At 43.8% G+C, this 26,068-nt stretch overlaps 1 protein-coding gene across 2 annotated transcripts in view; it reads right to left on the bottom strand.

Moving 5' to 3' along the window:
• LOC132832736 (protein phosphatase 1 regulatory subunit 1A-like) overlaps positions 1-23,540 on the bottom strand; it is a 62,451-nt gene extending 38,911 nt beyond the window's left edge. Inside the window, exon 1 of one of the 2 annotated variants that reach the window (XM_060850858.1) lies at positions 23,359-23,540. In XM_060850858.1, coding sequence (XP_060706841.1) covers positions 23,359-23,460 — 102 coding nt within the window. In that variant the 5' untranslated portion in view covers positions 23,461-23,540. The remainder of the gene's footprint in view (positions 1-23,358) is intronic. The other variant, XM_060850856.1, reaches the window with a different exon arrangement.
• Between the last annotated feature and the right edge of the window lie 2,528 nt (positions 23,541-26,068).

The following is a 26,068-nucleotide window of genomic DNA, read 5'->3' as shown; positions in this document are numbered from 1 at the left end:
GAAACTGGAGAAATCTGAGTTCATCCCTTGTGGTTGGAGGGTTCCCAGGCAGAAGATGAAGTGCTCTTCCTCCAACTGTCGTGTTGTTATGGTCTGGTGATAGAGGAGTCCAAGGACCTGCATGTCCTTGGTGGAGTGGGAGGGGGAGTTAAAGTGTTGAGCCATGGGGTGGTTGGGTTGGTTGGTCCGGGTGTCCCAGAGGTGTTCTCTGAAACATTCCACAAGTAGGCAGCCTGTCTCCTCAATATAGAGGAGGCAACATCGGGTGCAGCAGATGCAATAGATGATGTGTGTGGAGGTGCAGGTGAATTTGTGACGGATATGAAAGGATCCCTTGAGGCCTTGGAGAGAAGTAAGGGAGGAGGTGTGGGTGCAAGTTTTGCATTTCTTGCGGTTGCAGGGGAAGGTGCGGGGAGTGGAGGTTGGGTTGGTGGGGGGTGTGGACCTGACGAGGGAGTCACGGAGGGAGTGGTCTTTGCGGAACGCTGATAGGGGAGGGGAGGGAAATATATCCCTGGTGGTGGGGTCCGTTTGGAGGTGGCGGAAATGACGGTGGATGATACGCTGTATATGGAGGTTGGTGGGGTGGTAGGTGAGAACCAGTGGGGTTCTATCCTGGTGGCGGTTGGAGGGGCAGGGCTCAAGGGCGGAGGAGCGGGAAGTGGAGCAGATGCGGTGGAGGGCATCATCGATCACGTCTGGGGGGAATCTGCGGTCCTTGAAGAAGGAGGCCATCTGGGCTGTACGGTATTGGAACTGGTCCTCCTGGGAGCAGATGTGGCGGAGATGAAGGAATTGGGAATATGGGATGGCGTTTTTACAGGGGGCAGGGTGGGAGGAGGTGTAGTCTAGGTAGCTGTGGGAGTCAGTTGGTTTATAGTAGATGTCCATGTTGATTCGGTCACCCGAGATAGAAATGGAAAGGTCTAGGAAGGGAAGGGAGGAGTCTGAGATGATCCAGGTGAATTTGAGGTTGGGGTGGAAGGTGTTGGTAAAGTGGATGAACTGTTCCATCTCCTCGTGGGAGCACGAGGCAGCGCTGATACAGTCATCGATGTAGCGGAGGAAAAGGTGGGGGGTAGTGCCAGTGTAGTTGCGGAAGATGGACTGCTCCATATATCCTATGAAGAGGCAGGCATAGCTGGGGCCCATGTGGGTGTCCATGGGGCTACTCCTTTGGTTTGGAGGAAGTGGGAGGATTGGAAAGAGAAGTTATTCAGGGTGAGGACCAGTTCAGTCAGTCGAAGGAGGGTGTCAGTGGAAGGGTGCTGGTTGATACGGCGGGAAAGGAAGAAGCGGAGGGCTTTGAGTCCTTTGTGATGGGGGATGGAGGTGTATAGGGACTGGATGTCCATAGTGAAGATAAGGCGTTGGGGACCGGGGAAGCAAATATCATGGAGGAGGTGGAGGGCATGGGTGGTGTCCCGAACGTAGTTGGGGAGTTCTTGGACTAAGGGGGACAGGAATATCCTATACAGTTCCAACATGGCCTCCCAGCTCCTAAACTCAATGCACTGACTAATAAAGTACCAAAGTCTTCACTAACCAGCTGCCAGTGGATGTGGTGGAGGCTGGTACAATTACAGCATTTAAAAGGGTACATGAATAGGAAGAGTTTAGAGGGATATGGGTCAAGTGCTGGCAAATGGGACTAGATTAGGTTAGAATATCTGGGCAGCATGGACAAGTTGGGCTGAAGGGTCTACATCTGTGCTGTACATTTCTATGACTCTGTGGCTCTAATTGAGCTGTGGAGAATGGGTGTCTTGACCATGTTAGATATGGTTTGCTCGAGCAGATGTTACTATGCAAGCAAAAGACATGTTATTGTAGATTCAGTGTTATGTAATGGAAAATGGCAAATTAACATGATTGTTGTAAAAGCACCTTTATAGATATGTAACCAAATAAGTTATAATTTATCATCTTGAGATGCTCACTCTGCAGCAAGAGCATTAATCTTGCGTAAATGAACTCATTAAAGTATAAGACACAAATTGACTGAGAGAGATGGGGAAACAACTCACTGGGGCATCATTGCATTTCAGGTGGCACGTTGGCTCAGTGATTAGCACTGCTGCCTCACAGTGCCAGAGACCCAGGTTCAATTCCCACCTTGGGCAACTGTCTGTGTGGAGTTTGCACGTTCTCCCCATGTCTGCGTGGGTTTCCTCTGGGTGCTCTGGTTTCCTCCCACAGTCCAGAAACGTGCAGGTTAGGTGAATTGGCCATGCTAAATTGCCAGTAGTGATGGGGGAAGGGGTAAATGTAGGGGGATGGGTTGCTCTTTGGAGGGTCAGTGTGGACTTGTTGGGCCAAAGGGCCTGTTTCCACACTGTAAATAATCTAATCTGAACAAGTTAGAAGATATGATATACATAGAGAATTGATAGTATTTAAAGATCTATGAAATGACTTACAACAATTGTACATACCTTCAAGTAGCAAAAGATCTATATTTACACTGACCTTGTCAAACAATGGATGTTCAAGATTTTATTAGATTAAATGACCAGAAATAAAATTAAACTGCAAATCTGAGAACCGGGAGCTTTTTAGAATACAGAAAATGAGGGCCCAGAAAATGACGAGGAAATGAGAATGTAATATGAATATAATCTTGCAATAAAAACCACAAGAAAGAAAATAAAAGCTTCTATTGGTACGCAAAAAGAAAATGCTATTACCTCGTTTCAATCTCGAGGGTTTTAATGTTTTACATAGTGAAAAAGGTAACTTCAAATAGAATGGGACCTTGATCTGATGGGCTGAGGAGTGGGAGAATGTGTTTAGTTTAGATAAAATGAATGTTGCATTTTGGAAAGGCAAATCAGTGCAAATCAGTGGTAAGGTCCTGGGAAGTGTTGATGAATAAAGAAACCTTGGAGTGCAGGTTCATAATTCCTTGAAAGTAGAGTCGCAGGTAGATAGGATAATGAAGAAGTCTTTTTTACGCTTGCCAGTGCAATGTGTGTAGGAGTTGGGAGACCATGTTACAGATGTACAGGGCATTGGTTAGGCCACTTTTGGAATACTGCACCCAATTCTGGTTTGCCTGCTTTGGGAAGACTTCTGTGAAACTTGAAAGGGTTCAGAAAATAATTTACAAGAATATTGCCAGGGTTTGAGATATACAGAGAGGCTGAATTGGCTGGGGCTGTTTCCCCTGGAGCATCTGAGGCTGAGGGGTGACCTTGTAAAGGTTTATCAAATCATGAGGCGCGGAGATAGGGTGAAGAGCCAAGGTCTTTTCCCTAGGGTAGGGGAGTCCAAAACTAGAGTGCAAAAGTTTAAAGTGAGAAGGAAAGGATTTAAAAGGGACCTAAGGAGCAACTTTCTCATGCAGAGTGTGGATGTATGGAATAGGCTGCCAGAGGAAGTGGTGGAAGTTGGCATAATTACAAAGTTTAAAAGGCACCTGGATGTGTACATGAATAGGAAGGTTTAAGAGGGCTATGGGTTAAATGCTGGCAAATGGGACGAAGTTTATTTCGGATATCTGATCACCATTGGACCGAAGGCTGTGTTTCCATGCTCTACAGCTCGGTGGCTCTATGACTTTATTTCTAACCAGACTCCTGAAAGGGACTCTATCAGAATCTTTCTGATAAATCTAAGTGCCCCACATTCATCGGCTCTAATTTAACAATTCTGCCAGTGACATTTTCAAGAAAACACCAACAAGTTTGTCAAACATGATTTGCCCGTTGCACATCCATTTGGAAGTGGAATGAAATGTGGTATTTCCAAACGTGTGGATGATACACATTTAAGTGGGAATGTGTACAATAAGAAACATGTGAAGCGGCTTTAGCAAGCTTTGGATAAGCTTAGCAAATTTGACAAGGAAATCTCAGATGGAATATAATGTGGAAAATGTGTAGTCATCCATTTTGGTAGGAGGAACAGAGGTGCAGATTATTTGTCCAACGATAAGAGGATGGAAATTGTAGACATACAGAAGGAGTGAGGGTGTACTTGCCAATAAGCCAATCAAGGCTCACATTCAACCTGTTAGAATGACTGATGGAAGTTTAGTCTTGATTTCAGGACAATTTGAGAACATCAGTAATGAAAACTTGTTTCACATGTATAGTTGCTTATTGAGGTCCCAACTGGAGTGCTGTTTTCAATAATAATTTCCATATAGGGAGTGAAAAGATGGTTCGTTTTCATTTTTCCCAAGATAGCAGAACTGACCCACGAAGAAAGATTAGATTAGATTCCCTAAAGTGTGGAAACAGGCCCTTCGGCCCAACAAGTCCACACCGATCCTCTGAAGAGCAACCCACCCAGACCCATTCCCCTACACCTAACACTACAGGCAATTTAACATGGTCAATTCACCTAACCTGCGCATCTTTGGATTCTGGGAGGAAACCGGAGCACCTGGAGGAAACCCATGCAGACACGGGGAGAATGTGCAAACTGCACACAGACAGATGCCCGAGGCGGGAATTGAACCTGGGTCCCTGGCACTGTGAGGCAGCAGTGCTAACCACTGAGCCACCATGCTGCAAAGTGTATCAGTATTCTCAAAAGTGTGAAAAATGAGTAATGATTTCATTTAAATAAAATGCCTGAGGATGGAGATGCAGATAAGATGCTGTCCCCTGTTACAAAGTCTACAACCAACAGTTTAAATACAAGGAAAGTCCACCAAGGACAGAGAAGCTGATTTCTTTTTTTAACTCAGAAGGTTGTCAACCTTTGGTATTTTCTATCACAAAGGATTATGAAAGCCTAATTGTTGAAGCTGTTTAAGCACACATTGACAGATTTCTCATTACCGATGGTGTAAACATTATTGGGGTGATCTGTCATGATTGTATTGAATGACACTGCAGGGTAGTTATTGCGTGGGGCTGTATAAGGGAAAAGAGGACAAAACTGAATGGAACAATTACTGCAACATCAGTCTCCTCACAATCATGAAGTGATGGAAGAAACCTTTTACAGTTCAGTGAAGCAGCTCGTATTCAAAATTAGCCACCACATTTACTAGTCTCAACTTGATTTGTGCTCGGGCCATGCAGTTATTGACCCCAGTGAAGCCTTGCTCCAAACATGTATAAGAGAACTGCACTGACTAATGGACAACTTTTGACAGTGTGTTTCAAGAAGAACGTTGAGAAAAAAACTTGAGTCACAAAATTCGGCGGGAAGCTCACTGCCGTTTGGCACATCAGGCAAAACAAAGAAAGATTCTTATGGGTCAAGTACAAATAGTCTTCACCCCACAACAGTTTATAGCATTTTCTTAGGGTAGGCTCAAACATCTCTAAATGCACTCCTCCTCCATACTAGTGTGAGGAATGGCATGTTTGCTGAGGATTGTATGATACACTAATCGCCCAATATTAACAAATTCCCTGGTCAAACTCAGCAAGTCCTGGACAACAGTTAAGTTTCAACCAAAAAGGTGAAAGGAATACTCAGGTCAGCCAAGTTCGCTGCAATGAGGTGGTGCCACTCCCCGCACCTTCCCCTGCAACCGCAAGAAATGCAAAACTTGTGCCCACACCTCCCCCCTTACTTCCTTCCAAGGCCCCAAGGGATCCTTCCATATCCGTCACAAATTCACCTGCACCTCCACACACGTCATTTACTGTATCCGCTGCACCCGATGTGGCCTCCTATACATTGGCGAGACAGGCCGCCTACTTGCGGAACGTTTCAGAGATCACCTCTGGGACTCCCGCACCAACTAACCCAACCGCCCCGTGGCTGAACACTTTAACTCCCCTCTCACTCTGCCAAGGACATGCAGATCCTTGGCCTCCTCCATTGCCAGACCATGGCAACACGACGCCTGGAGGAAGAGCACCTCATCTTCTGCTTAGGAACCCTCCAACCACAAGGGATGAATGCAGATTTCTCCACCTTATCTCAGTCCCAACCCTCGGACTCAGCCCGCCTTCTTGACCTGCAATCTTCATCCCGACCTTTCTGTCCCCACCCCTTCCCCAGCTTATCACCCTCACCTTAACTTCCTTCCACCTATCGCATTCCCAACACCCCTTCCCCCAAGTCCCTCCTCCCTGCCTTTTATCTTAGTCTGCTTGACACACCCTGCTCATTCCTGAAGAAGGGCTTATGCCCGAAACGTCGATTCTCCTGCTCCTTTGATGCTGCCTGACCTGCTGCGCTTTTCCAGCAACACATTTTTCAGCTCTGCTCTCCAGCATCTGCAGTCCTCACTTTCTCCTTGCTAATGTTGACCCTGCTTTGCATACCTCCTATGCAGTTGTAACCTGTATGCGTTGCTCTGTCAAGCACTCTGTGATCTCTACATCTTTGTTTGCTATGATCTGCCTGTACAGCTCACAAAAATTTGCTTTTCACTGTACTTAAGTATATGTTATAGTGTCATAGAGATGTGCAGCATGAAAATAGACCCTTTGGTCCAACTTGTCCATAACAACCAGATATCCTAAAATATTCCACTTGCCAGTATCTGGCCCATATCCCTATAAACCCTTTCTAATCATACACCCATCCAGATGCCTTTTAAATGCTGTAGTTGTACAATCCTCCACCACTTCCTCTGGCAGCTCATTCCACACATGCATCACCCTCTCTGTGGAAACGTTGCCCCTTCAGTCCCTTTTAAAACGTGCTACTCTCACTGTAAACCTATGCCCTCTAATTTTCAAATTTTCTATCCCAGAGAAAAGACCTGAGCAATTCATCCTATCCATGCTACTCATGATTTTATAAACCTCTATAAGGTCACTCCCCAGCCTCCAATGCTCCAGTGAAAATAGCTCCAGCCCAATTCAGCCTCTCCCTGTTGCTCTGGCAACATCCTTGTCAATCTTTTCTGAACCCCTTCAAGTTTCCCAAAATCATTCTGACAGCAGGGAGACCAGAAACGAATGCAGTATTCAACAAGTCACTGTTTGTTCAAAGCAGAATTTCAAAATTGTGCATTTTTTTTTTAAAATGAGGCTTTAAGTCGAGGCTGAAGTTGAGGTTCATCTAAGTGATGAGCTATGTCAATAATGGCCATTATCAGGCAGGATTGAATCAGAGCTGTGCAAGAAAAGGCCAATTATCGATCCTGCTGTTGCTGACACTGTGCAGGAGCTAAGTGAGTAGGAGAGATTTCCCTGATTTTGGCAAAAGGCCTTGCAGACTTTTTTGTTTTACTTGTGCAAATTCCTTTTTGATAGTGGCCACCGCATTTGATGGTAGCGCATTCAGATAACCCATTATATGAGTAAAAGATCTCATGTTTTTCCTAATGACCTCAAATCTGCGTTTGCGGCATGGTGGCTCAGTGGTTAGCACAACTACCTGACAGTACTAGGGGCCTGGGTTCAATTCCAGTTTCAGGTGACTATCTGTGTGGAGGTGCTCTGGTTTCTTCCCACAGTCCATAAATGTGCAGGTTAGGTGAGTTGGCTAGGCTAAATTGCCAATATTGTTCAGGGGTGTGTAGATTAGGGGGTAAATGCATTCATTTGGGGGTAAAAGTAGAGTGGTTGGGTGTGTTATTGTTAGGAGGATTGGTGTGGACTTGTTGGGCCAAATGGCCTGTTTCCACACTATAGAGAGTCTACGAAATTTGCTGGCCATTAAAATCACATCTTCCCCTCATGCTTTACTTTTAATAAAATCAGACAATAATTAACAGCTCTGCTGAGTCTTATTGTAACCTTCTCCTGACTATACACCTTGTAAATAGTGAATGGACAGCATTTGCTAAATTTCCGAAATCCTGGTTGTCCTAAGAATAACAGGGACAACCAATATATTGGTTTGCATTGTAGTGCCTTTGCATACATTGGCAATTACTTGTAGTAATATGCAGGGGCCTTTTTTTTCAGACAGAAAAAAATGGACACATTTCTCATTTCACATTTGCTGCCAGACCTGCCAATTTTTTTCAGCACAGTGTGTTTATATTTCAAACTTCTGGCATCTGCAATATTTTGCTTTAATAATTATATGTACACATGAAACCTGCTTCAGTTTTACAAAGCAGGAGATTCCAGTTCTTTGATGAATTGCTCAGGCAGTGCTTTGACCAGAGTTAGCTTGCCTTGTTTAGTATTAAATCGAGCTTGGCAGTCACCTGGAACTCCTGAGCTGTAGGCATTATGGTTTTACCGAAACCGAATGGACTGCAGCGGTTCACGGGCAGCAGGTTACAAACATCTTCTCAATAGCATCTTGGTGTGGGCAATAAATATCAGCCTGGCCACTGATACTCAGATCCCATGAATGAATTTTAGAACATTATTTGACTGGTGGATTCGCCATGGTTACACCTCAACAATCAAAGTACCCATTTACCATCCAAACCGGAATTGTCTACTTAGACTCTATAAAGTGTTGTCCCCCTTCTTTACGTTAGTATTCTTAACAAAAATCCTGATGACTGCAAGACAAAAAGCTTTGAGAAAATGTGTCAAATAGCTCCCATCATTTTAATTTAAAATAAAATGTGTTTCTGTTGTTTTTCTTCAAGTATTCGGACAGTTTCAATTGATCATTACCCTATTACAGTCAGTTCTGGTATAACGCGACTGTTCCATTCTCACGCAATCTCACAATAACTCAAAGCCAGGTTATTAATCTATAATGTGAATAGTTGTAGCCTCAATACTGAACCTAATTACCAGTTGCCATCCTTGAAAAAACACCTTTATCCTCACTCTCTGCCTTCTGCCAGTTGGTACACTCACAGTGGCTACCTCACAGTGCCAGGGATTTGATTCCTGCCTCAGGTGACTGTATGGAGTTTGCATGTTCTTCCCGTGTCTGCATGGGTTTCCTCCCACAATCCAAAGATGTTCAGGTGAATTGGCCATGTTAAATTGCCCATAGTATTAGGTGCATTAGTCAGGGGTAAATGTAGGGGAATGGTTCTGGGTGGGTTACTCTTCAGAGGGTTGGTGTGGATTTGTTGGGCCAAAGTTTCCATACTGTGGGTAATCTAATCAGCCAATCCTCCAATGATGTCAGGACCTTGTCCCTAAAACCATGGGCTTTTATCTTACCTAGCAGCATCTTGTTAAAAGATCTTTTGGAAATCCAAATAGATCACGTTCACTAGCTTTCATTTGCTTAACATTGCTCATTACCTTCTCACGGAATTCTAACTGATTTTTCGACCTTGACCTCCCCTTGATGAAGCTGTGCGAACTCAGCCATTATTTACCAAGCACTTCTAAGTACTCTGGATTATAAAATTTTACCAGCAGCCAAGGTCGGGTTATGTGGCCTATAATATCCCTCCTTGTCCTTGAGCAGGAGTATTACGTTAGCTGTTCTGAGACCTCTAGGATTGTCCATGATTCTGTTGATTCCTAAACGACAGCCAACAATGCCTCCACAATCTCCTCTGCTATCCTCTTCAGACCCTGGGGTATAGCCATCTTCTAGATCATTTATCCATCTTCGGATCTTTCAGCTTCCCAAGCCCCTTTTCCTTTGTGATGGTTCCTATACTCACCTCTGTCCACTTCACTGTGTTGACGTTCTGGTATAATACTGGTGTCTTCTGCTGTGAAAACTGATGCAAAATTCCTAATCAAATCCACCACCCTTTCTTTATTCCCTATTGCTGCATATCCAACATCCTTTTCCTGCTGTTCAATGTCTACTTTTGACCTTTCTTACCTTTTAAATAGCCAAAAAGCTCTCACAATCTTATTTTATATTACTAGCTATCTGACCTCAAAATGGTGGAGGCAGGTTGAATTGAAGTTGTTTGGAGTTAATTTGAGGAGTGCAGAGGTGAAGGTAGAAGGCAAGATACAGGCACAATTGCTCAAATAATCTGTAATTACAATATGCAATACCCTTCTACTGTCACTTTATGATTCTGTGATTCTGACACCCAGAAATGGCATTAAGATTGGAATTTAACTGAGACAGCTGGTACTTTTGCAAATAGAATAAAATGTGTCACATATCATGGAACAGGAGAGGAAAGTTCAGAGCATTAGTAAATGCAGTGATCAGTTTCATTGATCAGATGTGTGCTAAAATATAAACCACAGTATTAATATATGGAATAATTCAAGAAGGGTCTGTGATGATATTGATACCTAATCCAGAGGCTGTAATTAACAAGGACTTAACAAATGATAACACAGCAAGCTTTTCTCTTCTGCCACATTGGATTACATACTGGATTTGGGTATGAAAGCCCAAAATGCTTCTTTCTGTGTTGTAAGTAAATAACACTCATAACATTTATGTATTTAATTCTATTCAATGGATCAATTGCTCGTCTAGACAGCAATACCTGGATGGTTCGTACAGAATAGGTGCAAATGTGTTGCTGGTCAAAGCACAGCAGGCCAGGCAGCATCACCCCGTGGCTCAACACTTTAACTCTCCCTCCCACTCCACCGAGGACACGCAGGTCCTTGGACTCCTCCACCGGCAGAACACAACTACACGACGGCTGGAGGAGGAGCACCTCATCTTCCGCCTGGGAACCCTCCAACCACAAGGTATGAATTCAGATTTCTCCAGTTTCCTCATTTCCCCTCCCCCCACCTTGTCTCAGTCGGTTCCCTCAACTCAGCACCGCCCTCCTAACCTGCAATCCTCTTCCTGACCTCTCCGCCCCCACCCCACTCCGGCCTATCACCCTCACCTTGACCTCCTTCCACCTATCCCACCTCCATCGCCCCTCCCCCAGTCCCTCCTCCCTACCTTTTATCTTAGCCTGCTTGGCTCTCTCTCTCTTATTCCTGATGAAGGGCTTATGCTCGAAACGTCGAATTCTCTATTCCTGAGATGCTGCCTGGCCTGCTGTGCTTTGACCAGCAACACATTTGCAGCTGTGATCTCCAGCATCTGCAGACCTCATTTTTTACTCGTACAGAATAGGATCTACTTGAAGGTTTTGTTGGTTCTTTTTAAACGTGGAATGCTTGGCTTCTGCAAATAATTGCAAATGCGAGGTCTTGCACTTTGGAAAAAAGAATACAAGCATGGACTATTTTCTAAACGGTGAGAAAATTCATAAAGCTGAAGTACAAAGGGATCTGGGAGTGCTAGTCCAGGATTCTCTAAAGGTTGACTTGCAGGTTGAGTCTGTGATTAAGAAAGCAATTGTAATGTTGTCATTTGTCTCAAGAGGGTTGGAATGTAAAAGCAGCGATGTGCTACTGAGACTTTATAAAGCTCTGGTTAGACCCCATTTAGAATACTGTGTCAAGTTTTGGGCCCCACACCTCAGGAAGGACAAAATGGCACTGGAGTGTGTCCAGCGGAGATTTACAAGGATGATCCCTGGGATGGTAGGCCGAACATACGATGAATGGCTGAGGATCCTGATACTGTATTCATTAGAGTTTAGAAGGTTGAGGGGTGATCTAATAAAAACTTACACGATAATGCACAGTTTAGAAAAGGTGGATGCTGGGAATTTGCTTCTGTCAGGCGGGGATACTAGGAACCGTGGGCAATCCTTTGAATTAGAGGGGGTCAATTTAAAATGGAAATGAGGAGACATTTCTTCAGCCAGAGAGAGGTGGGCCTGTGGAATTCATTGCCACAGAGTACAATGGAGATCGGGACGTTAAATGTCTTCATGGCAGAGATTGATAAGTTCTTAATTTTGCAAAGAATTAAGGGATGTGGGGAGAGTTTGGGCAAGTGGAGTTGAAATGCCCATCAGCCATGATTGAATGACAGAGTGGGCTTAATCAGCCAAATGGCCTTACTTCCACTCCTATATCTTATGGTCTTATATGAGGCAATTTGTGTCTAATTATGGAAATCTGAAATAAAAAGTCTCCAATCTACTAGCGGGGTTAGGTGGTTTGTGTACAGAGTAACTGAATCATGGGAATGAGCAACAGCATCTAATAGTGTGTTCTGAGCAGTTTCTGAATAGAATTCCTGATACCTGTGAATGAGGAATGATTTGGATTATAAAAGAGAGTCATCTGCACGCTTAACAGCTGGGTTAAATTTGCAAATTAAAACCTGTAGTTCACAGCTCTTAAACATCAATGTAAAGGTTTTTCTTGAAACATATTGAATGACATTGCACCTGCACTGATGATGTGGTGATGCGTAGCTACTATCAACTTCAATCAAAGGTTTGGGGAATGCATGTGGGTAGGAGCATGCGGGCTTGACTCTGACCAGCATGTAGCTTTGGTTATGTACTCATGGTGTGTTACAATGATTTTGCACACACCATGACTACTCAGAAAATCCAAGGTGAAGCTGAGAAGTCCAGAACTCAGTACATTGTGCATCTGTGTGATTATGAACTGGGTCCATATTCACAGCTCTTGTTATGTCAGATAATCAATTGGGGAAGGAAAGAACATATACTCCTGAGATATGTGAGACGGGTATGTTATGTCATCCTGTATGCTTAGCTGCCCCACCTCTGTGAACAATGAAGGCACTGACAGTGAGAGTTTTGAGGAGTGGGGTTGTAGACTTAATGAAATCAAGATTTGTGGAGGGGTCTGAAAAATTAAGGTCAAAATCAAGATCAGTCATGCTTATATTCAAACGCTGAGCAGGTTCACTACATTATCGGTTTTGCTCCTTGTATTTTGTGTGGCCAATATCCCATCTCACGCACAACATCACCCACCTACCATCCCTTGGCTGAACATTCTAACAGAACTGAATGTCAATTTACTATGTAAAATCTGAACATTCAGGCAATACAGTTAGGATCTAGCAGTTAAACGGAGTTTGTATCGAAGAGTAATCAGCATATTCAGTATGAATTGCAAGGTTAGGGTTCGGGTCATGTTTCAATGAAACTGAATACAGAAGGCATAATGATTCAACCCAAGACATCTAAAAGTGTTTTAAATTAAATACGATAATTTTGATCACTCTGACAGTCTCACTTATTAATTCGTATGAAGTGTTTGACAGAAACTCAATGCAATCCTTCATCGTGGCTCCACATCAGGACTGTATACCTTCCATGCTGATCTTTCAGTGATGTAGTTCTCCTTCAGCATTGATATATTGACAGTACTTGGGTTCCTCAGAACTGACAGATTGCCAGTACCCCCTCACTACTGCCACTTGAATATTGTGACGACATCAATACTTTCGCACCAGCTGTGTAGCATTCCCTCTAAACTAAATATAACACTCGCCAAAACTCAGATAACATACAGCTCTGTCCACTCTCCTTCATATGAACCTTTCTAGAGTGCAGCATTCCCTCAATCCTCACCCACTTCTAATACAATACTTTCTAATCCTATGTATTTAAGACAGTACAATTTACTCACTACCGCCTCCTCAACAGCGCTAATGTCGATCAATCTGTTCCACCCAAGTTGCAGGACAATTTCAGGACTGATACTCTACTAAAGTAACATTGCTTCAGGAATGCCCTTCCTCCTGACAAATAAACTTCTCGATAGCATGGGTCCTCCAACTCTGAGAATTCGTTTGGTGTTTACTCTCAGGCAACACATGCAATGACCTGGCTTGGAAATATATAGAATCCCTACAGTATGGAAACAGGCCCTTCAGCCCAACAAGTCCACACTGACTCTCCAAAGAGTATCTCACCCAGACCCATTCCCCTAATACTCTGCATTTACCCCTGACTAATGCACCTAGCTGACACATCCTTAATGTCTTTCAACAATTTAGAATGGCCAATTCATCTAACCCGCACATCTTTGGACTGTGGGAGGAAACCGGAGCACCCAGAAGATACCCACACAGTCACCGTGAGAACATGAAAACTCCACACAGCCCGAGGCTGGAATCGAACTCGGGTCAATGGTGCTGGAGGCAGCAGTTCTAACCACTGAGCCACCATGCCACCCATCAGCTAGGGTATTCAGGAAAAGGAACTGTGAAAATCTTGCATAGTTTGGCATAAGAAATGGAGAGGTATTGAGGTTCTATCATGAACAAATACCCTGGCTCTGGTGAATTGTATTCCAAGCTGTGGTGGGGAAATGAAAGATGAAATGCTTAATTCCTCAGTGGTCATGATGGAGGTGCCAGAGGACTGGAGGATGGTTAATATGGTTTCACTTTTCAAGAGGACTAATATAGATGAAACAGGAAATCATAGACAGGTGGGTCACGTGTCAATGCTAGGGAAACTATTGGAGAAAATTTGGAAGGAACAAATTAATACTTACTGAGAAAGGCTTACATTAATCAGGGGTAGTCAGCATGGCTTTGTCAGTGGGAGGTCATGGCTAACAACTACGTTAGAAGTTTTGAAAATGTGATTAAGCGTGCGGATGAGGGAAGTTCAGTTGATGTTGTTTGGAGAGATTTTAGCAAAGCTTTTGACAATGTCTTTCATGGAAGACTGACTGGGAAGGTTAAAGCACCTGGAACTGAGGCAAATCTGCCAAGATGGATCAGAAATTGGCTTAGTAATCGGACACAAAGTTATTGGTCGAAGGCTGTTCAAACGACTGAAGGCCAGTGCCCAACCGGTATACCACAAGGATCAACACTGGGACACTTAGTGTTTGTTACATACACAAATGATACAAATCAAAATGTAGTGGGTGTAATGTTAAGCAAATTTGGAAATGGTACCAGGATTGGTAGGCTCGTTAAGAATGAAGAAGATGGTTCTAAGTTACAGGATGATAAAGGTGGGTTGGTCAGATGGGCAACCAGTGACTGATGGTTTTAACCCACTTAGGAAAAAGAAGCAAGATGAAGGGCTGTTTAATGAATGGCAGGACACTTGGTAGCTTGGAAGAACAGAGGGATCCTGGGGTAATTATTCACAGATCCTTGAAGTTCGCAGAGCATGTGAATAAGATAGTTAAGAAGGCATATGGGACGCTTGTTTTCACTCAGTCATGGCACAGGGTACAAGAGCAAGGAACTAATGATGGAGTTTAAGATTGATCAGATTCCCTACGGTGTGGAAACAGGCCCTTCAACCCAACCAACCCTTCAAAGAGTAACCCACCCAGACCCATTTCCCTCTGACTAATGCACCTAGCACGATGGGCAATTTAGCACGACCAATTCACCTGGCCTGCATACCTTTGGACTGTTGGAGGAAACCCACACAGACACGGGGAGAATGTGCAAACTCCACACAGACAGTCGCCCAAAGCTGATATTGAACTTGGGACCCTGGTGATGTGAGGCAGCAATGCCAACCACTGAGCCACCGAGTTCTACAAAACATTCAGAAGGCCACAGCTGGAGTATTGTGTCACCTCACTGCAGGAAGGATATGACAACCTAGAAGGAATACAGATGGGATTCACCAGGATGTTGCCTGGGATGGAGAAATTAAACTATATGGAGAGACTAGTTAGGCTTGAATTGTTTTCTTTAGAACAAAGAAAATTAAGCACACACATGATTGAGGTGTATAACATTATGAGGGGCATGGACAGGGTGAATGGAGAGCAGTTTTTCCCCCTTGGTTGAGAGGTCAATCATGAGCAGGCATGTTTCAGGATAATGAGCAGGAGATTCAGAATGGACTTGGGAAAAAAACCTTTTCCAATTTGTGGATGGTGGGAATCTGGAATGCATTGCTTCAAAAGGTAGTGGAGGCTGCAAACCTTACAACCTTTAAAACTATTTGGGTGAGCATTTCAAATATCAGATTATTAAAGGATATGGGATAAGGGCAGGAAATTGGGATTATCATGCCGTGGTAGTTGTGCCATTACAGGGTTGATAGGCTGAAGGGTCTTTTTTGCATTGCATAAAGCAATGAATCTATGAAACACTGTCATTAAATCAAAATCCTGATACTCTATTCCTTACAGTGCTGTGGATGCACCTTCATCCCAAACATATTTCAGCAGCGTTTCCAAACGGAAGCTGAACCTACTCTTCTCTTGATTCAATAAAGTCTAGCCTAGCAAGTAATGCTGAATCATATAACTCTTACAGTGTGGAATCAGGCCATTCAGCCCATCCAGTCCACACTGACCCTCCAATGAGCATCCTAACCACCCTCTATCCTAATCCTAAATTACCCATAGCCAGCCCACCTGATGTGCACATCCCTGGATTCAATATGCAGTTTAGCATGGCCAACCCACCTAACCTGCACACAGCACCCAGAGGAAACCCATGGGGAGTATGTGCAAACTCCACACAGACGGCCACCCGCGGCTGGAATTGAACTTGGGTCCCTGGCACTTTGAGACAGCAGGGCCAATCACTGAGTCACTGTGCCGACCCATGGGATCAGTGAAAAAAAATAAATGAAACTGAATTGCCCATTCAATGTTGTTTCTTCACCAAGTTAGCTCAGCATCAGTGCTGCCCCTTGCAGTCCTGCACACGAACAGAAACTCTTTCCATAGAAGAAGGCTGCTTCTTCATTCGTGCTCCTCTAAGAAAGTGGCCATTTCTCACTCTTGTTCTCCCAGCAGTGTAACAGACCCAATAATTCCTAACAAACAACACAGCAGGCCATCTCTTAAAGGTTCAAAAGTGAGTCTCGTTTACATTTAGTTTAGCATGTTGGTACGGATTCAATGGGGGAAATTGGTGATGATTTTATGACTCTCTGAGTGCAGCCTCACCTCAGTACTGGCCTGACACACTACTGACCCTCATTTATTCATGTATGGAGAGGACTGGTGGGGGCACATCTGAAGTACTGTAAGCAATATTGATAACCTCATTGAAAGACTAATGCTAAACATATAGAAATAGTTTAGAGACAATCATTGAATCTATGAATACTGAAATAGGCAGTTTGTCTTATGAGTAATTTTTCAAATGCCTAGGCGTGTATCCACTGAGTTAAAGGTCACTTGATTGAAACATAGAAATTAATGTAGGCTGTTGACAGGATAGACATGGAAAGGATTATTTTCTCCGGAGGTTGTCATTGATGATAAATATGAAGTTCACCCTCTCCTTATAAGGGCGGCACGGTGGCACAGTGGTTAGCACTGCTGCCTCACAGCGCCAGGGACCTGGGTTCAATTCCCGCCTCAGGCGACTGACTGTGTGGAGTTTGCACGTTCTCCCCGTGTCTGCGTGGGTTTCCTCCGGGTGCTCCGGTTTCCTCCCACAGTTCAAAGATGTGCGGGTCAGGTGAATTGGCCAAGCTAAATTGCCCGTAGTGTTAGGTAAGGGGTATATGTAGGAGTTGTGCTTCGGCGGGTCGGTGTGGACTTGTTGGGCCGAAGGGCCTGTTTCCACACTGTAAGTAATCTAATCTTACCTCTGAACATTCTGAGTCTTTAAAAGTCAAAATATGAAGAAAGTAGATTTTGTTGAATTTTTCTTGAAGGTGGGGTAGATAATTTGTATTATTTGAGAAGTTGGGCAGGAACATGCATCTTAATTAGAGAATCACACAGCATTTCGGCCCATCTCATCTGTACTGCCAACACTATATTACAACCTCCACCAGCTCCACTAGGCCCAGAGCCTTGAATCGAAGAACACTTGATGTGCTTATCCAAATGCTTTATAAACATCTCTGAGTTTATTTTTTCCCCTCAACAATAGGTTGGCAGTTAGCCTCAGAGCTGAAAAATGTGTTGCTGGAAAAGTGCAGCAGGTCAGGCAGCATCCAAGGAGCAGGAAAATTGATGATTCTCCTGCTCCTTGGATGCTGCCTGACCTGCTGCGCTTTTCCAGCAACACATTTTTCAGCTCTGATCTCCAGCATCTGCCGTCCTCACTATCTCCTAGTTAGCCTCAGAGCATCAGGTTCAATTCCAGTCTTGGGTGACTGTCTATGAGGAGTTTGCATATTCTCCCTATGTCTGTGCAGGTTTCCCTGGGCGCTCTGGTTTCCAAAGATATGCAGGCTGGCCAGATTGGTCATGCTAAATTGTCCATAGTGCCGAGGGATGTGCAGACTAGATGGATTAACCATGGTAAGTGTGGGATTACAGGGATGGGTAGGGGACTGTGTCTGGTCAGATGCTTTTCAGAGGGGTCAGTGCAGACTCGATGGGCTGAATGACCTCTCTCTGCATTGTAGGGATTCTATGATTCGAATTACTCTCCCATGCAACTGCGGGGCATCAAGAATCCAGTTATAAACTTAGAACTTCTAAAGCAGGAGATAACAGCGCAAGACTCTCACCCCCCTCTAGGTGAAATGCTTTTCCTTAAATTCCTTCAAAGCTCCTTGCCTTCCATTTGAACAATATACTCCCTTGCTATTGATCCTTTGACTGAGGAGTTTTCTGTTCAACGTCCATGATTCTCATAAACGCATACATCTGCCTTAGAATCCCCTATAGTATGGGAAAAGGCTCTTCGGCCCAACACGTCCACACCAAACCCCCTAAATCACCCACCCAGACCCATTCCTCTACCCGATATTTACTCCTGACTACTGCACTGAACTTACACATCCCTGAACACTACGGGCAACTGAGCATGGCCAATTCACTAACCTGCACATCCTCGGATTGTGGGAGGAAACCAGAGCACCTGGAGGATGTCCACACAGATATAGGGAGAATGTGTAAACATTATACAGACAGTCGCCCAAGGTTGAGGTCGAACCCAGGTCCCTGTGAGGCAGCAGTGCTAACCACTGAGCCACCGTGCCACCTCATCTCTACTACCTCCCTCCTCAATCTTCTCTACCCAAAACAAAAGCAACCATAGAATTTGTGTCCTCTCTTAATAGTTGAGATGGTTTTTAGGGGGCAACATCCAGATGATTCTATTTTGCATCCCTCCAGTGCAAACCAATCCTTGCCCTAGTGTGGTGACAATAACTGCTGACAATACTCCAGCTATGGTCTAAATCTAATCCTGTACAGCTACAACATGACAGCTCTTATTTTATAATCAGTGCCACGACTGATAAAATCAATCATCCTTTATTCCTTCTTAACTACCCTTTACCCTATTGTCCTGTCCTAACCTAACCCTAACACCATTGCAGGTATCATTAGCTTAGATAAACTTGGAGGGTTGAATGACCCATTCCTCCTCCTTCTTTACTTTGTGTCTCAGTACTCAACCTCTGACAGTGCTGCGCCCCCTCAATGCTGCCCGCCAGCAGCAATGTCCTCACCTTCCCCCCTCCAACAGAGTATTGCCCGTCCCAACCCCCCCAGATGCTGCATTTCCTCAGCACTGCACCTTTTAAAAAGCAGCGAGTTTGCAAATGATCTTTCCAAAAATACAGCACTTGGAATATCACACACAGTGAGGTCAGGAAACAATGTAATTTCTGACACAAGTGTACATGCACGCAAATGAAGCCACTGCTGGTGCATCAGTTGAATCAGCTTTCACTTGCAGCATCTGCCCAGATGATGGTGAAGTAAGTCGAATTCCACAGGTCATATCTTGCCAAGATAAATTACCATTCACTTTCCATTTCAAAATCTGCATCAAACGTATTACGGAGGTCAGAGCTTGTAAACACTCAGCCTCTCTTATCTTTAATTAAAGCTAAATTAAGATTTTTAATTGTCAACCTGAGGAAAGTGTTGCCAATGGTGTTCATTAAGTTTGGTGAGTGGGGTGGACTCATGACGACGACCAGAGACTTGAGGCTCATGATCAGCATGCATAGGTGAAACAACTGGTAAATGAGCCAGGAGTAGCCTTCCTCATATTGGATGCCATGTAATTCAAATGTATGTGTGCAACAGAGTATATACCTGTGTCTGTATGTCAGAGAGGCTGTCTGCTGATGTGCGTGTGTGAAGGCTAGTGGGTGATAGAGTGCACAAGTGAGTGTGATAGATATACAGTTGAGTCTCTGCTGGTGAATGTATGACTGTGTTAATATGTGTGCCAGACAGCACATGAGTCCATCTATGTGTGAGTGAATGTGTCTGTGCATGTGTGAGTCAGAGAGAGACAAGCTGTCTGGGCATGTGCAAATCAGTCTGTGTGTGTCTTTGTTTGTATCTTTGCTACATTCTGAGTCAATCTGTCTAGGTTAAAAACAAGGACTGCAGATGCTGGAAACCAGAGTGTAGATGAGAGTGGTGCTGGAAAAGCACAGCAAGTCAGGCAGCATCCGAGGAGCAGGAAAATCAACGTTTTGGGCAAAAGCCCTTCATCAGGAATAGAGGAATGCTGTATTCCTGATGAAGGGCTTTTGTCCGAAACGTCAATTTTCCTGCTCCATAGATGCTGCTGACCTGCTGTGCTTTTCCAGCACCACTCTCATCTAGAATCAGTCTGTCTAACCATGGGAGAGAAAGACTGCTTGTTTGCTTATTTATGACGTAGGTATTATGCATTCCCCGATGCTTCTGAGTGTGTCTGCTTTTGCGCCTGTTTTCTTCCTATGTTTGGTCTTGCTACATTTCCAAACTGTAGTTTTCATTGAACTTTGCCACTTTTCTATTTGTAGCAGCTAACTTGAAGGTGAATGCAGGCTGTAAACATTTTAGGCAGGAAGCAGTTAAAAAGAAATGATAAAGATAAACCGAGTTCAGGCCTGCTGCCCGGATTATTGGAAGCTGTTAAAAGTCATGAGGGCAGTCAAGTTACACATAACGTGCCTTGCAAAATATAGGCAGTAAAGATAAGAGAAACGATGAATTGATCCTGCAAAACCATGGATTTGCGTCACAATGTCACTGTATAGGAGACTGAATGCCAGCTCCCATGTCCATTGCCAACAGTCAATCAACATCAGAATTGGCGAAGCTCACTTACACATCATGGCAAAACATTTGTTGATGAAACTTATTTCAGAGGAACTATTTCTAAAGAGCCATTCAGAAAATGCTTTTTTTTTCACTCACTTACCATTACAACCAAGGCTAATTCTGTTCAGTCCAGTCGTTTTCTTTCAGAACTTGTCAATTAATCGTACATTTTGTATTTAATCAGGCACGTTAAATGTTGTAGAGCTATTTGTACAGCAGAATGAAATTTGATGAATTGAATGGCTCTGCTAGACCTAATCAAGCAGACAACGTTAGGCACAACAAGAAACTAGTCTTTAATTATTTCAGTGCACTGGCTTGGTTGAGTTGCCAAATACTTTCAGGACAGATTGCACTTAATCTGGTTTTCAGTGATTAGGAGTAGTGTCACTATCATTGTTCTACACAACCCCTCACTAGATTCCTTTCTTTAGCCAGTTTTATGCATTTTTGTTGGTTATGATGCACCATTGGAATAGATGAGACTTGTACCTGGGCTTCCGAGCTCAGTTTTATTGCCAATTTTTAAAAAAATATATCACTTTTACCTGTTTTAAGCTATCTCCATATGTTTGGTAGATGTCTTGCTAGTTTGGACAGAGTCAATAGATGTGGAGCTGGAAAAACACAGCAGGTCAGACAGCATCCGAGGAGGAGGAAAGTCAATGTTACGGGCCAAAACCCTTTGTTAGGACTGGCTAAATATTTGGGCCTGAAATGTTGACTTTCCTGCTCCTCAGATCCTCTCTGACCTGCTGTACTCTCCCAGCTCCACATCCGTTGACTCTGACTTCCAGCATCTGCAACCCTTACTGTCTTGTTCAATTGTACAAACTAACAAAGTCAGGAGACAATTAAAAGCAGCAGCATAAATCGCTTAAGGCTACCATACACCAACTAGTATTCAGATGTGTCCTCTCATGTTGTAAATGCTGAAATTTATGTAGCTAATTCACATAGAAATTCTTGATTGTTTTTTAATGTAAACACTTCGACCTGTTACAACATACATCCATCAATTAAACTTGGAAGTTTCTAGTCTGACAATAAGGAAAGTACTGCTGTATCAAAAGAGCCCTGCAGTTTAATCTTCCATGGTGGTATGGTTCATTGGATGGTTAATAATTGACGACAGACTAATTATAAAACAAGTTCAGTACAAGATTCATTCCCTCCGCAGCTGATCTCTCTGCTTTTGTGGCTTAAGCAGTCTAGGGAGGAATATGCCTTTTGGAAGAGTATTCCTTCTCGGACAAACTGGTCAATCGTACACTGAACACGGGAAGATGCCATCTCCGGCATTCTGCATTTTCAGTTGATAAATAACAAATTATTGCTCAAACTTCTCAAGTTCAGAAATACAACTTCACTTCAGTTGAACTAATGGATTTTGTTTCTTGTCCAAAACAAGTTCAACATGACTGGCAGGTTGTAATAATCATCTAGTTAGCTTTGTTCTCCTGCCCCATCTGCAGAAGCCCTCGAGTATTACCATCCAGCCTCTGTCCAATTGCCTAATTAAAGTTGCTACTGAATGGCCTCCAGCAGGTATTTTGAGTCAGAAAGATGTACAGGAAGGAAGCAGACCCTTTGGTCATCTATGCTGACCAGATATCTTAAACTAATCCCATTTGCCGTCATTTGGCTTATTTCCCACTAAACCTTTCCTATTCATGTTCTCATCCAGATGCTTTTTAAATATTGAAAGTGTACCAGTCTCCACCACTTCCCCAGGCAGCTCACTCCATACGTGCACCATTCATGCGTGAAGACAATTGCTCCTTGGTTCCCATTTAAATTTGTCCTCTCTCACCTTAGACCTTTGCCTTCAAGCTTTGAACTCCCCTGGCCTTATGGCAAAGATCTTGGCTATTCATCCGATCCAAGCCACTCATGATTTTACAAACCTCTATAAGGTCACCCCTCAGCTTCTGGATTAGAGTGGTGCTGGAAAAGCACAGCAGTTCAGGCAGCATCCGGGGAGCAGGAAAATCAACGGTTCCGGCAAAAACCCTTCATCACCCCTCAGCTGCCGACACTCCAGGTAAAACAGCCCCAGACTATTCAGCCTCTGCCTACAGCTCAAAACCTCCAACCCAGGCAACATCTTCGTAATTTTTTTTTTCTGGATCCTTTCAAGTTTCATAACGTCTTTCCCACAACAGAGAGATCAGAGTTGAATGTAATACTCCAAATGTGGTCTCCCAAATCTCATACTGGCCAATAAAGACAAGTGTACCTTTCACTGCCCTGTCTGACTGCAGCTCCACTTTTAAGGACCTATGTACATGCACCCCAAGGTCTCTTTGTTCTTATGTCAGTTGGCCAGATCAAAAGCAAATCATTGTATAAACAATTGTCTCCCCATTTCACCATTCCATTAAACATCAATTGTCTGAAATCTGTGTGCTCTGCTTAGTCACAGCATCATTACCACTTCATGTCAAAAAATAATCAGTGATTTAACACACGCCTATCAATTCTGCTTCACTCTAACAGCAATGGTAACAGCAGAGTTCCCCACCAGAACTAACGATATTAAACCCATGATATTCATTTCCATCTTGTTGTTTGCAAATGACGTTGATTTTGTGTATTCTGGTTACTGAGACGCTTTTGCTTGGAAACTACTTATTCAAAATAAATGGAACTTGATGGAAATTTGACTTGATGCAGAGGACACAAATAAGAAAAAAAAGACATAATTGAAACTTGTGTCTTACTTAGAATTTGTTTTCTAGTTGGGCTAAGGGGGACTTAATCCATTATGCCATATTACCTGCTCTGCCATCTGTGGGTCAAGACCCAAATCCAGCGTTGGCTCTTCGAACTTTATGCTCTGAGAATCACTGTCCATTTTCAAATCTGCGGTTCTGCTCATAGCTCTATTGCGCTGTCTGCAGCACAACTTTCAGTGGCTGCACTGCCGTCTCTGCACTGCCTTCTCCTTCCCCTCCCTCTTTTCCATATTCCTGAACAGTAAGGGGAGTTTCAGATTACACACCTCGAGGCGATAACTGTCTTCACACAGTACAAAGTTTAGCTCCATCAAGGGTTTACACACAGATTAAAACCCCCGTTAAAGAATTCCAGTTGAGAATATCCAGATATTTTAGATCGATATTGTTATCAATCAGACCAAAAGCCCCCAAAATATGATTTGAAGATGCTGGTGTTGGACTGGGGTGTACAAAGTTAAAAATCACACAACACCAGGTTATAGTGCAATCACCTGAAGGAGCGTCGCTCCAAAAGCTACTGCTTCCAATTAAACCTGTTGGACTATTACCTGGTATTGTGTGATTTTTAACTTTGTACAGCCAAAATATAGCCTAATCCCAAACATTAGTGGGCGGCACGGTGGCACAGTGGTTAGCACTGCTGCCTCACAGCGCCTGTAGACCCGGGTTCAATTCCCGACTCAGGCGACTGACTGTGTGGAGTTTGCACGTTCTCCCCGTGTCTGCGTGGGTTTCCTCCGGGTGCTCCGGTTTCCTCCCACAGTCCAAAGATGTGCGGGTCAGGTGAATTGGCCATGCTAAATTGCCCGTAGTGTTAGGTAAGGGGTAAATGTAGGGGTATGGGTGGGTTGCGCTTCGGCGGGTCGGTGTGGACTTGTTGGGCCGAAGGGCCTGTTTCCACACTGTAAGTCTAATCTAAAAAAAAACCTTTATTATCTTAAAGGTAAGTGTAAGATATTGCTTTCCAGAGCAATTCAATTGGTCAAACTACTTGACTTGAAGTAAAATATATTTTTTACACTAGTTAAAATACGAGTAAAAATAGAATGAAAGAACGAACTTAACTGTAACTGTATCAAAATGCTTAGCGAAATAACATATACATTAACTGTCATGGATAAGTCTAGAGCAATGTGTCTTTGAAATGTCAGTATGGATGTGTTGGGCCAAATGGCCTGTTTCTACATTGGAGACTATGATTCCATGGACTACTACTAATTAACTATTCCAATATATAAACATTCCATAAATAAACCTTTGGCAAATTCAGTAAAACATATTGCCTCATATGTAATTCTAGCAGCGGGAAGGGAAGCCCAGCTTTTATCTATAACAGAGAGAGGGATATAAGAGCTTCCACATCCAGCTTCAAGATCTTAGCAACTGCTGAAAGCTAAAACTAAAACTCCCGATTCTTTTGGGAGCTGGACACTAATCATTCAAGTTACTTCTATTGTCCCAGCTTTAAAGAAAAAGTTCCAAGGCCTTATTTTGAGCAGACTGCTCATTACCTCTATCTCAACCTTTCATCACAAAAAAACCCCATATAAAATACAGCTCTTAAAACCAAAATATTGTCACAATATCTGGAAGTTAGATGCAGAATGAATGTCTCTAAACTCAGTTTCATTAAATACTCCAATGACAGACACAGCACTGCCAGCACAGCTTAGAGGTCATGGCTGGTTTTGAACTGTGCCAGAAAACAGGAACATGACATGAACAACTGGTTGTCAAAGGGAGGAAGAGCTGTACAGATACAATCAAAATAAAGTTGCCTTACACTGCTGAATAATGGGTGGCACGGTGGCACAGTGGTTAGCACTGCTGCCTCACAGCGCCTGTAGACCCGGGTTCAATTCCCGACTCAGGCGACTGACTGTGTGGAGTTTGCACGTTCTCCCCGTGTCTGCGTGGGTTTCCTCCGGGTGCTCCGGTTTCCTCCCACAGTCCAAAGATGTGCGGGTCAGGTGAATTGGCCAAGCTAAATTGCCCGTAGTGTTAGGTAAGGGGTAAATGTAGGGGTATGGGTGGGTTGCGCTTCGGCGGGTCGGTGTGGACTTGTTGGGCCGAAGGGCCTGTTTCCACACTGTAAGTCAAATCTAAAAAAAAATCTAATCATTTCTAGGCCCAACAGGGCACATGTTAGATCTGACGAACTTTTTTATTTTGTGCTCTCCTATGAAATTACTGGACCCACTGTAGAGCTGACATGGTGGCTCAACGGTTAGCACTACTGCCTCACATTCAATTCCAGTTTCGGGCGACTGTCTGTGTGGAGTTTGCACATTCTCCCCGTGTCTGTGTGGGTTTCCGCCAGGTGCTCTGGTTTCCTCCCACAGTCTAAAGATGGGCAGATTAGGTGGCTTGTCATGCTAAATTGCCCGTAGTATTAGTCAGAGGTCAATATAGGTTAGGGGAACAGGTCTGGGTGGGTCGATGTGGACTTGTTGGGCCGAATGGCCTGTTTCCGTACTGTAGGGAATCTAATCCACTTCAATGACCCGACATAAAGTGTTCACAGGTCGTTTTACTCCAGACTTACTATGTGTGGATAATTGCAATTTTGTTTTGTTTTTGGAGAAACAAATGTTGGAAAGAGTTTATGTAGAGTTATTCAAAATCAGGAGGGGCCTGGGCAGAGTAGGTTGGGAGGTAAAAACAATGACTGCAGATGCTGGAAACCAGATTCTGGATTAGTGGTGCTGGAAGAGCACAGCAGGAATATTCCTGAGTGAAGGGCTTTTG

This window comes from Hemiscyllium ocellatum, chromosome 35 (genome assembly GCF_020745735.1).
Source record: "Hemiscyllium ocellatum isolate sHemOce1 chromosome 35, sHemOce1.pat.X.cur, whole genome shotgun sequence".
Lineage (NCBI taxonomy): Eukaryota > Metazoa > Chordata > Chondrichthyes > Orectolobiformes > Hemiscylliidae > Hemiscyllium > Hemiscyllium ocellatum.
The sequence above is the reverse complement of the archived record's forward strand: the minus strand, read 5'-3'. Positions and strand labels throughout refer to the sequence as shown.